The sequence below is a fragment of the Leptosomus discolor genome, chromosome 13 (assembly GCF_034619465.1).
Source record: "Leptosomus discolor isolate bLepDis1 chromosome 13, bLepDis1.hap2, whole genome shotgun sequence".
Classification (NCBI taxonomy): domain Eukaryota; kingdom Metazoa; phylum Chordata; class Aves; order Leptosomiformes; family Leptosomidae; genus Leptosomus; species Leptosomus discolor.
Genome location: NC_141403.1, coordinates 15,311,849 through 15,327,716, shown reverse-complemented (window position 1 = coordinate 15,327,716; position 15,868 = coordinate 15,311,849). Strand labels below are relative to the sequence as shown.

The 15,868-nt window shown below is 39.1% G+C and overlaps 1 protein-coding gene across 3 annotated transcripts in view; it reads left to right on the top strand.

Moving 5' to 3' along the window:
* The window catches only part of VAPA (VAMP associated protein A), a 39,207-nt gene that overhangs the window by 21,567 nt on the left and 1,772 nt on the right, over window positions 1–15,868 (top strand). The window contains exons 2-6 of one of the 3 annotated variants that reach the window (XM_086472500.1): window positions 65–217; window positions 6,271–6,374; window positions 10,570–10,650; window positions 13,380–13,556; window positions 14,484–14,507. In XM_086472500.1, the coding sequence (XP_086328626.1) occupies window positions 65–217; window positions 6,271–6,374; window positions 10,570–10,650; window positions 13,380–13,556; window positions 14,484–14,507 (539 nt within the window). Of the gene's footprint in view, window positions 1–64; window positions 218–6,270; window positions 6,375–10,569; window positions 10,651–13,379; window positions 13,557–14,483; window positions 15,280–15,868 lie in introns of those variants that run through there. The other 2 variants (XM_086472502.1, XM_086472501.1) reach the window with 2 other exon arrangements.

Genomic DNA, 15,868 nt, shown 5'->3' with positions numbered 1-15,868 from the left:
CTGTATAAACAGATTTCTTTTCCAGAGATACATGCATATTTAAAAAAAACAACCCTTTTTTCAGGTCCCTTTACAGATGTAGTAACTACAAATCTTAAACTACGAAATCCATCAGATAGAAAAGTATGCTTCAAAGTGAAGACCACAGCGCCTCGTCGGTACTGTGTGAGGCCGAACAGTGGAATTATTGACCCAGGATCTTCTGTAATTGTTTCAGGTAAGAGCAAACATATGCAGTTGTAGGTTGGTTTTAGGCCTTTCATGAAGTTTTCTAATGCTTGATTGTAGAGGCTGTTTGAAGTATGTCAGCTTTTAGAAAGATATTTTTAAAATAAAACTGTTCCCCTTCATTAGTGCAATGTCAACTTGATGTCAAGCTGCAGTGTTACATGAAAAAATCCTTCATACAGAAATACTTGCATTTGTCACATTATCTGCAGCTCTCTGAAAGGACGAAAAGAAAGTTGGAAATGGGCAGTGACATTAACAGTACCTTTGCTTCAGACTACTGTGTTCATACTTATATCTTGAAGTAGGGCATTGCTTGGCCGCTCTGATGTGTTTAAAGTTTAACATTTTACAGTTCATTGCATTAACCCCCCCCCCCCCATTCATTCACAATTGTAGACTAGTTGTTTTGACCATAATACTGGTCCCTGAACTCTATTGGTTCATAATTTTTCCATTTATTACAGTAGTATATGTTAAGTGGCAATCATTAAATTGCTTTTAAAAATTATATTTTCTGTTATTTTAGGTAAGTGGAACAGTTTGTAGCCCTTAAGTTTGAAGAATCTAGTTCGTTTCACTATAGTGATACTCTGTTCTGGGTGGGTTGATTTTTTTTTTTTTGAGTGAAGGGATTAAAAAAAATAAAAATCCTTACTTCTCAGCAGAGTGTGAGCCCTGAAGACAGACAGTATTTTCTTTTTTTCCCATGAAACTCCCATGTAGGTTTGAGTTGCCTACTTCATTCTGACAATCTGCAGAATTTTGATAGCTGGACATACAGCGGTCTAATCCAGTACTGGGCTGTACAATGTCAGAAGGACCAAGTGATAGTAATCGTGGGAGGAGACATTCTCAAGAGAATGGGAAAGGACTAGGTATCAGCCTTCTGATTTGGTAAATGATTTTTGTAGGTAGTTCTGATGATTTTGAGGTAGGAATCTCCAGAATAAAGGGGATTCTCAAACCAGTGACTGTAAGAGGTGAGAAACTCTTATTTCTCTGGACCTACCATATTTCCCAACTTCAAGAGAAGGGAATGCTCTTTTTATAGGCTGTAGTCTTACAGGTTGTAGAGATCTCCTGAGTCTAGAAGGCTGATTTTTGTAGAACCCTTGAAGAGCTGTAGAGAAGCAAAAGGGAAACATGGAGCAGTCCTCAGAGCTTTTCAGATTCGTATCCTTTGGGGTGGTCAAAAGAAGCTGGAGAACTAGCTTCAGGTGATACATTCAAATGTGGCAAGGAATGACTCGGGAAAACTTTATATTTATGATTGATTAAAAACCTTAGAGTAACTTCCATTGTAGGAGAGACTCCGGTTTTCTAATACAATCTGTGGAATGCGACCCTTTAAAACTTCAGTATTGCTTACCGTGGACGGCCCAGCATCTTGTGAGTGAAAGGTCATTTTACTGAGAATTAGGTTCTGTATTCTCAGATTAAAGAATCAAGATTCAAGTAGTCAAAAGCCTACTTTACTTACCGTCTTCAACTTCGACTTACAGTCATTTTGTCTTAATTGTGTGTTTCATCTGATGTCAGGGATCTTTCCCATGGATAGCCATACGTCATGATCAAGATATTGCTGTATGTTCTCTTCAGGGAATTGAATAGATTGAAATATTCCATTTTCCTGTTGTAAAGTGTGTTTTTGTAGTTATAAATCATCCTTTTAATGCTTTGAATATTTCAGGTTTTTTAAATGAGGCAGTACTGGAGCTGTAAACAGCTTCAGGTTCACCAGTAAAGGGAAACAGTATCATACTGCTTGACTCTTCAGTTTGCATAGTGGGGAATTTTTGATATCCCTTTTTCTGTATCGTGGGATTCTCATGTAGTTATACAGCTACAGTGACCCCAAGGTGCTTTCATGTGCAGTTGTTTAGTTATAGTGACTCCATAATGTTTTTCGGAGTTAAGTTCTCTTCCCCAAAATGTCAGCTTCATCTTTTTGTTTTTAAGCACATAATTTATTTTGGGTCACTTGGTAAGCTAAGTGCACAGATAATTTTTCTAGTGACCCACTTTATCTCATCAATCTCTCAACTAAATGTTTTCAGTGTTGACTCATCTTTCATATAATTAAAAATAGATTTCTCTCACATTGTTGTGCAGAGAGAAAGCACTATAGGATACCATGGGCTGAAACTCTGTGTTCAAAACTAAATGTTGAGCTAGTTGGAAGTCTTCAGCCTGTGTGATGCATCATGTGGATTCAGAGTCAAGCCATTTTTTAAATAAATTTTGGAAGATGTGATTTAACAGTCATTTTAAGGAATTCCATGGGAATTTTGTGTATCAGTCAGTTGTGAATCACTAGGTAACCTTCTTCAGCCGTGTTATACATTTTTTTTTCCAAAAAGATGAATTTGGTAACGCCTGTTTTTCTTGACCTTGATGCCCTACATTAACTATTTATTTTCTCATGTATTGCTTCTTGTTAACTTGTTAAGAACAATTGCTTGTTGTTGATTTTTCTTTTCAGAATATATTTCTTCCTCCTTCATGACTTGTTACTGTTACTTATTACTGTTTCCTTGTAGTTTTCAGACCCCTTTAAGATACAGTTTATGGAGATAAAGCCCTCCTGTGTAGAAAACCTAGGCCTATTAACAAGAGGCTTGCTTTGGTAACTGTTTGTTGCAATTCCCCTAAAAGTGGTCTCTGGACATCTCGGGAATTCCAGGAACATGTTGAAAACGGTGGCGTCATATATTTCTGAGGTTTTCCATGATTACTTAAAACTGTGAAGAGCTTGAATAGCTCTTTGAATTTGTGGATTGTCTTTTTCTGCTACTTTTCAGTTCAATCTGATTTTAAGCTGTTACTGAGTGGTCAAAGAACGTAGTTATTTGACTAGTTATCCAAGGATTCTGCCAGCATGTGAAGAAGTTCTCTGATGATGGAAAGCTGGCTTTGCTATCTTTCAAGTTAGTGCATCTGTTCCCTTGGCTTCAGGAAACTGAAGTACTCCATGCTCTTCAGTAGTATCTTGTTGGAACAATTCTTAGAGATAAATTGCCATAGCATCCATACCTGGAAGAAGCATTTAGTTTGATCAGTTATGTTTTGGACCACAGCGAGTGAGACCAATGATTAAGGAAACCTGACTTTTAAACCTTTCCAAATAGGATTGTTTGAAATCATGGCAAATCCTGCAGTTCTTTTATGTACTTTATTTGTGAGATATATCAGATTCACATTATTTACTTATTCTTTGATTATTCTGTATGTAACATTTAAGAAAAAAAAAAATAATGAGATAACCGTCCTGTAGCAAACACTTGCAATTTGTGACTAGTATTTAAGGCCTAAAGTTAGGTGGCAGTGTAATTAAACTCAGAAGTAACTTTCTCCATAGGTACTAGGGAGTTTGGAAAGACCAAATTAATAATTTTGATACTGTATGTAGCATTTTATAAACTAATGCAGTTCAGTCGTACCATGAGGAATTTAATCTTTGTGTGACTAGAAGCATGTTGAACTGTACATTCCATGAAGATTCAGAATTGTGGAAAATATAATTGAATTGTTGAAAACTATAGCAGGATTGAAGGCTACAGACTGAATTGGTTTAGAATATATGGGAAGGTTGTTAAGAGCATACAATATGTTTTTCTAGCTAAATCAATATTTGTGCTATAGCTTTTCCATTGCTGTAAAATAGGTAAGTGCACAGATACCTGTTGATAGGACTCTGTAAATGTAATTCTTGGTTGTTTTTTTTAAAAAACTTTGTCTGAAACTACTTCAGCTTTTCTTTTAATTTTGTAGAAAGTTATGCTGAACTGGAATTTCCATTCTGTGGAAGACAGGTGTTTGTACACTCTAATTTATCTCTACCATTCACTCGGAGTCCTCATCCTCTGGTAGACCAAATTGCAAGCATACCCACATACACATATTTAAATACAACTCATGTGGTCCCATCTGGAGTAAGGCAACTAATTGTCTCTGAAAGGGACAAGGGGGCTAACAAGATTGTCTGGAGCAGACCCTGAAACAAGCTGACAGCATGATTGGAGGTAGACTCTACTGGTTGTGTATCCATCCCTCTGCTTCAGTAGTGCCCCAACACTACCATAGCAAAAACCCTGCGTATTCAGGGATTTCTGCAAGCCCTTATGTTATGCCCCTGGATATGCAACTATATCCTATAAAAGTTCTCATCTCCTGGTCTGTATTATAGACATCATGTTATTTCAGTCCCTTTGAACTAAAGAAACCATACACAAAACAATGATGCCAGGGTAACCTGGACAGCCCCTGTGTGATGTAAAAACATACAGCTTGCTCCTGGATGGCCTTGGATGGATGAAGGTACTGTGCTTCTGTAATTAAAACTTTCATTTACAAGTGTTGCGGTGCTGTAGAAATAATGGAGGCTATAAATACTGTCAGTGATGTCATTTTTTTCGCTGAGCCTGTGTATACTTCAAAACAATAAGTTGAAAGACATGAGTTTCAGTTCTTGACCAGCAGTTTTCAACTTGGGGAAGCTGAAAGTACAGTACGAAGGCTGTCATTCAGAAAGTCTGAACCACTTGCATACTCTATCTCTGGTACTTGTACCATAAACTATGTTGTACCAAAAATATCTGGTTTCATCCAGAGGGATGACTTTTTTTTTTTTTTAAAATCTGCAGTACAGTATTTTGAAAGCTGAAAATGCAGTGAGAAAATACGTAAGATAAAATGCAAGGAGCAGGTGTTACAAATTTTATTTTCATGTTTCACTTAAATCTGCCTTTGCAGGGAATTTGATTTTTAATCCTGTCCGTCTTTCTTCACTGGTAAAACACAGTGGAGGCCCAAAACTTGCCATAGAATTAAAGAGCGTACCTGGATTTTGGAGTGCTTTTGGACAAATGTTAACTGTTAGACTGGGCTTACGGTTAAGAATGTTAAAACCTGAGTAAAATGTGTTGTGTGGTTATTACATAACTGATCACAAATTTTTTTTTAAGAGCTCCGTTTGAAAATGTTTTAAAGGTGTATTACTAAAGCACCAGGCAGCTTTACCTCCTGTAATAACTGTAGTTTGAATGAAGTATTTTAGTAGTTTTGCTCCTGGCTTAGGCTAATATACCTTTAGAAGTCAATTGAACTTGCCCCACTGCTGGGTGGTCTACCTAATGTAGGTTCTCTTTTCATTTTGTTTTGTTCCTGAGTAACTATCATAATATGTGCTACGATTCTTTAACTTTGCATCCACTTAATCATAAAACGTGTTTATTACAAAGAAAAGTCCTGTGGTGTTTGCTTAGTTGTTGGGGTTTTTTTTGTTGTGTGTTGTTTTTTTTTTTTTATTTGTCTGTTTTACAGGATCTGTTTGTTCATATTTGTACATGAAACATCTTTTAGCTTGTCCTGGTGTGGCTGGGACAGACTCCCAGCCCAGCCGTGCCAGGCAGCCGTTAGCAGTTTGGTCAGCCAGGGCAGCTGCCCTGAGGGAGCTACAGGTGCAGCCCATCCCATGTCATGTCATGGGCGTTATAAAGGGGGGAGGTTGGCCGAGGAGGGGGAGCTCCTGTGGGGTTTCTGCTGGGGTTCTCCTTCTTCATGCTCCTCCTCTGGCCTCTTCCCTGCTTCTGAGGTACTGCTCTCCTGTTGATGGTGACTGCTGCATATTCATTTGGCTGAGTATAACTTTGTATGCCTTTGTTGGTGTTAGTGCTGTTTTGTTAAATCTGTTTTCACTTCAACCCGCAGGTCTCTTTGCCTTTTCCCGATTCCCCGTCCAGGCTGGCGAGGGGTCATTGAGTGACTGTTAGAGTTTAGCCCCAGATACAGGCTAAACATAGACATAGCTATAGTAATTACAGAAATAATCATGTCAGCTACACCAGACCGAAAAACTTTTAAGGTCTTTCCTCTCAGACCCTGTTGCTACAGTGTGTATCTGCTCTTTTTTCAACACTGCCTTTGCGTTTTAACTTTCAGTGTCTGTTCAGTGAGAAGCAATCTAAAGTGGATGCTGTGCTTGTTACAGTGATTAACTGAAGAATCACAGTTTTATGCTTTATTTTTTCTTTTGAACAGTAATGCTGCAGCCTTTTGACTATGACCCAAATGAGAAGAGTAAACACAAGTTTATGGTACAAACAACCTATGCACCACCAAATATTTCAGATATGGAGGCAGTGGTAAGTAAAAATGGGGTAAAATGAGTGTTGTATAATGAATTTTTTTTTTTCTTAAAGGCAGGCTTAAGTGTAAATGAGTAATATTTTTGCAGTTTATTTTTTGAGAAGAATTGGGTTTTCTCTGAACAAGTATGACTTCCATACGTGATTCAACGGTTTTGATACTAAATACAAGCTCAATTCTTAGAACTCACCTAGTGAACTGGTTGAACAAAAATATTAATAAATCTAAGGTAAGGTCAGTTCAGCGTTAAAATACAGGCATGTTGTACCTTACATGCAGCTAATCTGAAAGAGGTAAACAGACTGTATTTGAAGGAATCAAGAGTATAGATAGTTTGGAAAAGACCTTTAAGGTCATCGAGTCCGACCATTAACCAAGCACTGCCAAGCCCACCACTAAACCATGTCCCTGAGCACCACATCTACATGACTTTTAAATATCTCCAGGGATGGTGACTCCACCACTTCCCTGGGCAGCTTGTTCCAGTGCTTGACAGCCCTTTCAGTGAAGAAATTTTTCGTAATGTCCAGTCTAAACCTCCCCTGGTGGAACTTGAGGCAATTTCCTCTTGTCCTATCACTTGTCACTTGGGAGAACAGACTGACCCTCACCTGGCTACAGCCTCCTCTCAGGCAATTGCAGAGAGCAATCAGGTCTCCCCTCAGCCTCCTCTTCTCCAGGCTGAACACCCCCAGTTCCCTCAGCTGCTCCTCATCAGACCTGTGCTCCAGACCCTTCACCAGCTTCCCTGCCCTTCTCTGGACACGCTCCAGCACTTCAATGTCCTTCTTGCAGTGAGGGGCCCAAAACTGCACCCACCATTCGAGCGGCGGCCTCACCAGTGCCGAGTTACAGGGGCACGATCACCTCCCTACTCCTGCTGGCCACACCATGGCTGATACAGGCCAGGATGCTGTTGGCCTTCTTGCCCACCTGGGCACACTGCTGGCTCACATTCAGCCGTCTGTCGACCAGCACCCCCAGGTCCTTTTCTGCCTGGCAACTTTCCAGCCACTCCTCCTCAAGCCTGTTGCGCTGCTGGGGTGGTTGTGACCCAAGGGCAGGACCCAGCACTTGGTATTGTTGAACATCATACAGTTGGCTTCAGCTCATCAATCCAGCCTGTCCAGATTCCTCTGCAGAGCCTTCCTGCCCTCCAGCAGATCAACACTCCAGCCCTACTTGGTGTCATCTGCAAACTTACTGAGGGAGCACTTGATCACCTCATCCAGATCATTGATAAAGATATTAGACAGAACTGGCCCCAGCACTGAGCCCTGGGGAACACCACTTGTGACTGGCTGCCAACTGGATTGAACTCTATTCACCACCACTCTTTGAGCCTGGCCATCCAGCGAGGAGTTTGCCCCTCCAAGCCATGAGCAGCCAGTTTCTCCAGGAGTATCCTTTGGGAAATGGTGTCAAAGACTTTACAAAGTCTAGGTAGACAACATCCACAGCCTTTCCCTCATCCACTGCAAGGGTCATCTTGTCATAGGAGGAGATCAGGTTAGCCAAGCGGGACCTGCCTTTCATAAACCCATCCTGACTGGGCCTGATCACCTGGTTGTCCTGTACGTGTCACATGATGGCACTCAAGACGATCTGCTCCATACCCTTCCCTGGCACCGAGGTCAGACTGACAGGTCTGTAGCTCCCCAGATCCTCCTTCTGGCCATTCTTGTGGATGGGCATCACATTTGCTAACCTCCAGTCAACTGGGACCTCTCCAGTTAGCCAGGACTGCTGGTAAATGATGGAAAGTAGCTTGGTGAGTGCTTCCGACAGCTCCCTCAGTACCCTTGGGTGGATCCCATCTGTCCCACAGACTTGTGTGTGTCTAAGTGGTGTAGCAGGTCTCTAACCATTGCCCCTTGGATTCTGGGGGCTTCTTTCTGCTCCACATCGCTTTCTTCCAGCTGAGGGGGCTGGGTACCCAGAGAACAACTGGTCTTACTGTTAAAGACTGAGGCAAAGGCGACGTTAAGTGCCTCAGCCTTTTCCTCATCCTTTGTCGTTATCTTCTCCCCCCCCCCCCCCCAATAAAGGATGGAGATTCTCCTTAGCCCACCTTTTGTTGCTAATGTATTTATAGAAACTTTTTTTACTGTCTTTTATGGCAGTAGCCAGATTAAGTTCTAGTTGGGTATTGGCCCTACTAGTTTTCTCCCTGCATAACCTCATGACATCCTTGTAGTCCTCCTGAGCTGCCTGCCCCTTCTCCCAAAGGTCATAAACTCTCCTTTTTTTCCTGAGTTCCAGCCAAAGCTCACTGTTCAGCCAGGCCGGTCTTCCTCTCTGGCTCGTCTTTTCAGCACTTGGGGACAGCCTGCTCCTGCGCCTTTGGGGTTTTCTCCTTGAAGAATGTCCAGCCTTCCTGGACTCCTTTGCCCTTTAGGGCTGCCTCCCAAGGGACTTTGTCAGCCAGTCTCCTAAACAGGCCAAAGTCTGCTATATACAGACTTTTTATACAAGTTTGTGTATTTAAACAAGCTTGAGCTGTGTGAAATGGATGCATTTTGTCTGAAATGTGTTTAAGTGAAATGTTCAATGGGATTATAATGAATTCAAACATTTGGAAGACTGAGAGGTCTCTTTACAAGATAACTGAGTGGCTAAACACAGCACAAATGACAGATTGATTTTCTGTTTTATTAGAATGTGTTGTAGGTTCAGTACTTAGGCAGAATCGGTCTGATAAAGGATCCAGAAAGAAGGTACTGAGTTTGTGTTTGTTAGTTCAGAAGTAAGGACACTTGTTCCTGATGTTACAGAAGCTGGCAGCAATGGGAAGGAAGCCTTCAGTTGTCAGAACATGCCCTTTGGAGTGTGTGTGAACTCCCATAACATGCATATTAAGGTGGAGGAGAGTGATGCCCAGCCATCTGCCTTTAGAGGCTGTTTTAAGGAATGGCTGAGTTTACGCAGGTGCCTTCAGTGTTCACTCAACGCAGAGGAGGAGAGAGGAAGCAAGGGATAAAGATGAGGTTTTGTAATCACTGAAATCCACTAGGCCTCTGCAGGTTTAGGCTCTGTCCACTTACATGAAGGCAAAAACTTATCACTCTTCACTGGAAGTAGTGGAAAACCTTTTAGATTTTGTTAAGCTTTTGACACGTAGCTAGAAAGTTAACATCTCTCTTCCTTGTTGGTCTGGTTTACTTGTTCTTAATATGCTCTGATAGCTCTTGGTTGTATGTGGTAAGTGAAGCTTAACTATTTGGTGAGGATATAAAAATCCACTTTAGAAATACCTTTCAAAAAACTGCTTTCTCAATGTGTGCAAGTACAGAATACTGAGAAACAGATCTTGCAGAAAATGAGTAATTGTAGTTATAAGTTAGTGTACAATTAATGCCACTAAAAAAACGAACAAAAAAGAAACAGGAAAAAAAGGAAGGATGTTACAAAAAGCCTGGATATTCTATTCTGTAAGACCTGCTAAGGTAACTTCAGAGGACCTGTTGTTGGAAAAGTTGCCACAGACTTCAGATAAGTCTCTGAGCCTCAAGATTTAAGGCAACTACGTGAAGTGTATGCTTTGAAAGCTAATTGTCAGTTGAGCAGAGAGATTCCAGCATATTTCACAATTATTTAAATATATTGGTAACCATTAGAATTTAAAATATTTTTTATAAGCAGCTTTGAGAAATTCTCTAGGCCCAAATTGTGATGTATTATGCAGTGAAAGGAGGAAGTGGTTACAAATCTAAACTATGAAGAACTAAAGAAATTACTCTGGAACTAAATACAGAATCACTAAAAGATGTCTTTTCAATCTTTTGTTTAAAATTGGTGCTTCCAAGGTGGGACCTAAGGCGTACACTTACCAAGGAGTGATAGGGCTAGAACTTTGTTCTTAAACCAACTCAGATGGTACTTGTTCCTCGATGTGTTAAAGGAACTGCTGTGTTGTCCCCTCCCTACCCTCTGCAAACCTCTGGATCCGCCCTTGCATTCAATTTACTCATTTCCACTTCCAGACTTAATTAACCGTTTCTAGCTTTCATTAGTTCGCAGCAGTACGAGTGAACAAAAAAACCATTGTTCAAAAGCAAGTCTGAAAATTGCAGGTAGGGTAAGGACAGTGTTCAGCTATGTAGGAGGCAAGTACTAAGGTCAAGCTTATGAACTGTTCAGCTGTTTGCATGAGTCTGGCATGTTAAGTAACTGTATTAATTGTTGTCTTAGTGGAAAGAAGCAAAACCTGATGAGTTAATGGACTCCAAATTGAGATGTGTGTTTGAAATGCCCAACGAAAATGATAAACTGGTAAGTAAGAAAAGAGTAAGAAACTGTCATACACTGACTGTTGGGATGTCACGGAAATTTGTTCTGAGGGTTTTTTTTTTTAACCTATTTGATTTGTTGATTAAATGGATTATAGGCATTTGCACTAAATTAGACAGGAGGAGTGTTCAGTGTGTAACTTTTCAAGGATTCATAAAACAGCCCAGGTTGAAAGAGACCTTGAAATAACCATCTGGTCCAGCCTTTCATTGGAAAGGGAGCACCCTGTCCAACTGCACCTTAATAACCTCCAGCAATGGAGCCAAGTGCCGAAAATTACTATATTTTTGCTATTTTTATTATTGATTTGCTTTAGCATTTTATTGCTGTCAGTTTAAAAAGAAAAGAGAATCTTCAGTACTGCATACAGTGAAAATTAGAGTATTAAATGCTTTTCGATTTTAAAAATTCTGTTACTAATTCAGCTGAATTAGAGAAGGAAGTACTGATTACAAATTAATGCATGCTTTGGGAGTCCTAAATGCATTTTTTAAGATAATGGTAAAGACAGATAATCAGACAAAAAAAAAAAATCCCATTACCTCTTTCATGCTCTTACCTTCCAGTTGCGTAGGAGATGACTGTTTTGTTGCATATAGGCTGAAGATGTCTGTGTTGCCTGATATTTGGAATAGTAGTTAACTATTGGTCCTAGAAGTTTTGCAGAATATTGACAAAATTCTTATGCGTTAACTTTTTTTTTTACCCTCATACTTGAAATTCTGATTTATGGAATCTTAATACTCTATATTCTGGGTTGTTTGGGTTTTTTTTTTGTGGAGGGGTTGGGTTTCTTTTTGGTGCTGCTTTTAGCATTGTGAACTAGAGTGCTAAAGGATTTCTGTAAACACGACTATTCACTTTATGACCTTGACTTTTCTTTTAAGTACTGTCCAGTTTTTACAGTAGTTTGTAAGGCATGTTGGGGAAAAGTAGCGTGAATCCATGCATGTAAAAGCCATCTCATTGTTTACGTGTATCAAGGGTCTCAGTGAAGGCTGCTAGCTGGCCAGTAGCTGTCTTTGCAACCAGTCTTTTAATACAGTTTTTGGAGCGTAAAGTAATGATATTTTTCAGACATGATGTCAGTATATGTTTTTGGTGGGCTTTGTTTTTTTTTCTGTTGTTTTGTTTTTGTAAAGGATAATTTATGAGATGCAGCCCTTTATTCAGGAGTAGGCTGCCTAAGTGTGTGTTAAATGCTAAAACTGTAAAGGTTAAACATTTGTTATCAAGGCACTTAGTTGTCTACTTTCGGTGGTTTTTTTCTTATTAAATAGAAAAAAATTTGGTTTAGTTTTATAAAATATATAATGTAGTGGATTATACAAAACTATCTCCTTTTGTACTTTCTTTAAGGTGATACCTTCATGATTTCAACTGTACTTTCTGAGTAGCAGTGTAGGGTTGCAAACCCCTGTTTTAGCAGGTGATTTAGTCAATCCCTTAAACCTGGTAATGAGAAATCTGCCAAGTCCTGAGTAAGCCTCACCTGCCACCTCAGGATATACCTACACCAGGACACAAATGTTTCACTCTGGTCAGCAAGAGCTTTCTTCGGATGCCTACCAGTTGTAGCCGGCAGATTGATGTGAAGCAGTGAGGTCGAACAGCAGAAGGAGGTTTGTTCCAGGCAGATAAGTCTTAGGTCTCCAGTGAAGTTTCTGTGCTGCTAAAGGAATTCAGTTGAGCTAGCAAACCAATTAAAAAAGCAACAGATCCTGACCTGCTTACTCGTGATAGATATGTTGGTCTTTTTAAATCCAGTTAGTAGTACCTGTGTGGAGTAGAAGGATCTGGCTCTTACGCTGCCTGTGGCTGCATTGCAAAAAATGTCAAGTGCAAGTAGATGCTGTAGACCAAGTAGCTGCTACTTGCAGAGGAACCGGGGAAATTCTTGCATCTTTTTTTTGAGTTGCTTTGTTGTTGTATAGAAGCGTTTACCTGTTAATAGGTTTTTCTGTTACATTTAGTACTTAGCCTTGGAGTACTTTGGTTATGGAAATATGGTCCTGGTCTAAGTGACATAGCTGTGAGCCACACAAGTAGGAGAACAGAAGCCTGAATCTGAGTACGAACTGTTTCTGAGAGTATCACCATATGAATATTGTGTTTTTACAAACAGTAACCTGGGCTATACAGTTAAATCTGTTTATTATTAATGTCTACTGAAGGTCATTGTATATTTTGAGGAGAGCTATGGGAACTAGATTTTTAATTTTATTTTTGGCTTTCACAGCTTTTTATGTGACTTTTCACTTGTATTCAAAAGTAGGAATGTGTATTTCAGAGATGCTGTGAGACTTAAATTCCATATTTGTGCAATACTTAATTTTCCTTCAGTAAGTGGTGCTATAAGTGCAAAATATTTCTGCCATTAGACTTCATATTACCCTGTGACACAGCCTGATTTCTTTTTACTTTGTTTTGTTTGGTGTGTTTTATGCCATCTTTTTTATGCTTGCTGGATCAGTGTTAAGCAGCTAAAGTATTAATTTTTGTCTCAGCGTGTAGTAGCAAATGTAAACAGTGCACTCTCCTTTTCCTTTTAATGCTTGAGCTAACCAGAATTGAACTGGTAGCAGAGGTCTTTGTTCAGATTACTGTAAATATAAACTTAATTGAACTAGTAGCTGGATTGTTTCAGTTTTAAGCTGTGGATGATTTTTCTCTAGGTAAGTAAAATTCTCAAGTCGTTCTTAATATTTTAGAATGATATAGATGCAAGCAAACCCGCCCCAGTACTGAACACATCTAAGCAGGATGGACCGATGCCAAAACCACATAGTGTTTCGCTTAATGATACTGAAACAAGGAAGCTAGTGGAGGAGTGCAAAAGACTTCAAGCAGAGATTATGAAGCTGACGGATGAAAATCGGCACCTGAGAGTAAGTTCTGCTTCCATATTTAAACTGAAGTGGCTTCACTCTTCTTGATTGAAAGGTCTGGTTTGTAATTAGACCAATAGATGTGTATTCCAGAAAGTAGATACAACTGTTAGAATGTCAAGATTGATTTGTAATACGATTTTACTGACCTGTATATTTTGAACTTCTCAGTCATTCAGACTTCGTGATTGACATGGATGAGATACTGAAGCTACGTAATTTTCTTCTTAAATGAAATGATCGTATTTAAGGGGGTTTAAATCAGAGATACCAAATTAGTAGCTTTTAATAAAAGTGCATTATTCATTAGGAATGAGTAAATGAGATCCAAAGTGGTAACATTCTGTATCACAGATTGGTAGTGAACAAGAATAATTGTTTGGCCAGAGGTAAGCAAACACTGCTTTCCAATGCCTTTACCTAAAGGTGCCATTTCAGTAACCTGTAACTAGTCAATATGTGACTTTATGTGACTTTTCTGTATATTTTACTTTGGGTATCTGACAATTTCATTGGTCCTGGTAGCCTTTTAAAGAACCATCAAATAATGGTGTTTCCACACCTGTAGTTCTGATGACATTGGAGCATTTGGAGAAACGCTACACAAAGCAGATGTTTCTCCTTAACAATAAGGAATTACTGCTATTTAATTCTGACAGGTAGTAAGTAAAAGCAGGATTCTTTGTTGTGCCTAGCAAGAATTTCAGAATCTTTCTTAACCAGAGCATGGAGAGAGACTGGATTACCTGTCCTGATTTCAAATGTTGTGGTTTGCTGTGTTCATGTTTTGGATTTTGATGTGGTTTAATTTTTTTTAAAATTTATTTAGGTGTTCATCAGTAAATTTGGCCTTTGAGTTCAGTTTTTAAAATTATAAAGAAGATGTGTTCATAAATATTTTCCATCTGTTTTTTTTTCCCCCCTCAGGATGAAGGCTTGAGGCTCAGAAAGGTAGCGCACTCGGATAAATCTGGATCACCCACAGCTTTGGCCCTCAGAGATAATGGCTCTAATTCTCTTCCTTCACTCCTTGTTGTAATTGCAGCCATTTTCATTGGATTCTTTCTAGGGAAGTTCATCTTGTAGAAAGAATGAGTGAGAGAAGCATGCAAAATGCAGCTTCCTTTTTTTTTTTTTTTTTTTTTTTCTTGGCCAGAAAAAGATTTGTTTACCTACCACTTCATTGGTAGTATGGCCCAAGTGGCCATTTTTGTGTACAGCATCATAACAGGCTTTGCCTTTAATGATCTCGCACGGTTAGAAAACACAATCTGAAAAGACAAACTGTTCGGCTACTGGACAAAATTGTACATTAAGTCATCAATAGCAGGTGTCAGTTGCACAGTCAGTCCTTTATGAAAATTCATAAACAAAGAATTGTTCTTTCTTTCTGTGGTTTTAATAAGAATACAAAAATTGTTCAGAGTCTTGTAAATGTTATTTTAATAATCCTTTAAAATTTTATCTGTTGCTGTTACCTCTTGAAAAATGATTTATTAGATTGCTAATCCCACTCATTCAGGAATACGACAAGAGGTATTCTGGGGGAAATGGTGCCTCTTACTGTGTAAATTTTCTCCTTACCTTACTTTGCTAATATCATGGCAGAATTTCTTTCTTATTCCTTGTGAGGCATTGTTGAGAGTTCATCCTTACAATCCTGTCCCATAATATTTAACATTACAAAAGAAATAAAATTGTTAACAGATTTTTCTGCTGGGTAGCCTGTTTGTGTGTGTCGTACTTTTAGAAGGGATTCCTAACAAGTTCATTGTTCATGGTAATTTGCTACTTGTAACAAATGGCTATTTTGAAGTTTATTTGCTTAAGTCTCTGGCTTAGACTGTTGTAATTGAAGCTTGGGTGGGTGGGGAGTTTCCATTCCATTTGTTTAAAAAAAACAAACTGTTTTCTGGCTGCTTTCAGCTACAGAGAGGATGGTTATCAAACTTGTTTTGGGACAGAATGATTTGGGTATCCAGCAGGTACAAACAGCAGACATGAATGTTTTCAGTATATTAACAATTTGCTTGAATTGTGTGGGAGTGTAATAATCAACCTTCTGTTCCATCTTTGGATCTTCTGGGTGTCTTCCAGGAGTCAACATTATTCTTTGATTTCATAAGGGTTCTTAATTCACATATACTAACTTACTCCGTTTGTAATTCTCTTTAGCAGATACTCAAAAACCCAAGTTGAATCACTTAGACACCCATAGTGAATTCCGTGATGCAGAAGAGTTGATAGTTGCTGTTTGAGCCTCAGTTGCTCACCTTTTGAAAATGAAAATCATTTTTATGCAACTCTTGGCA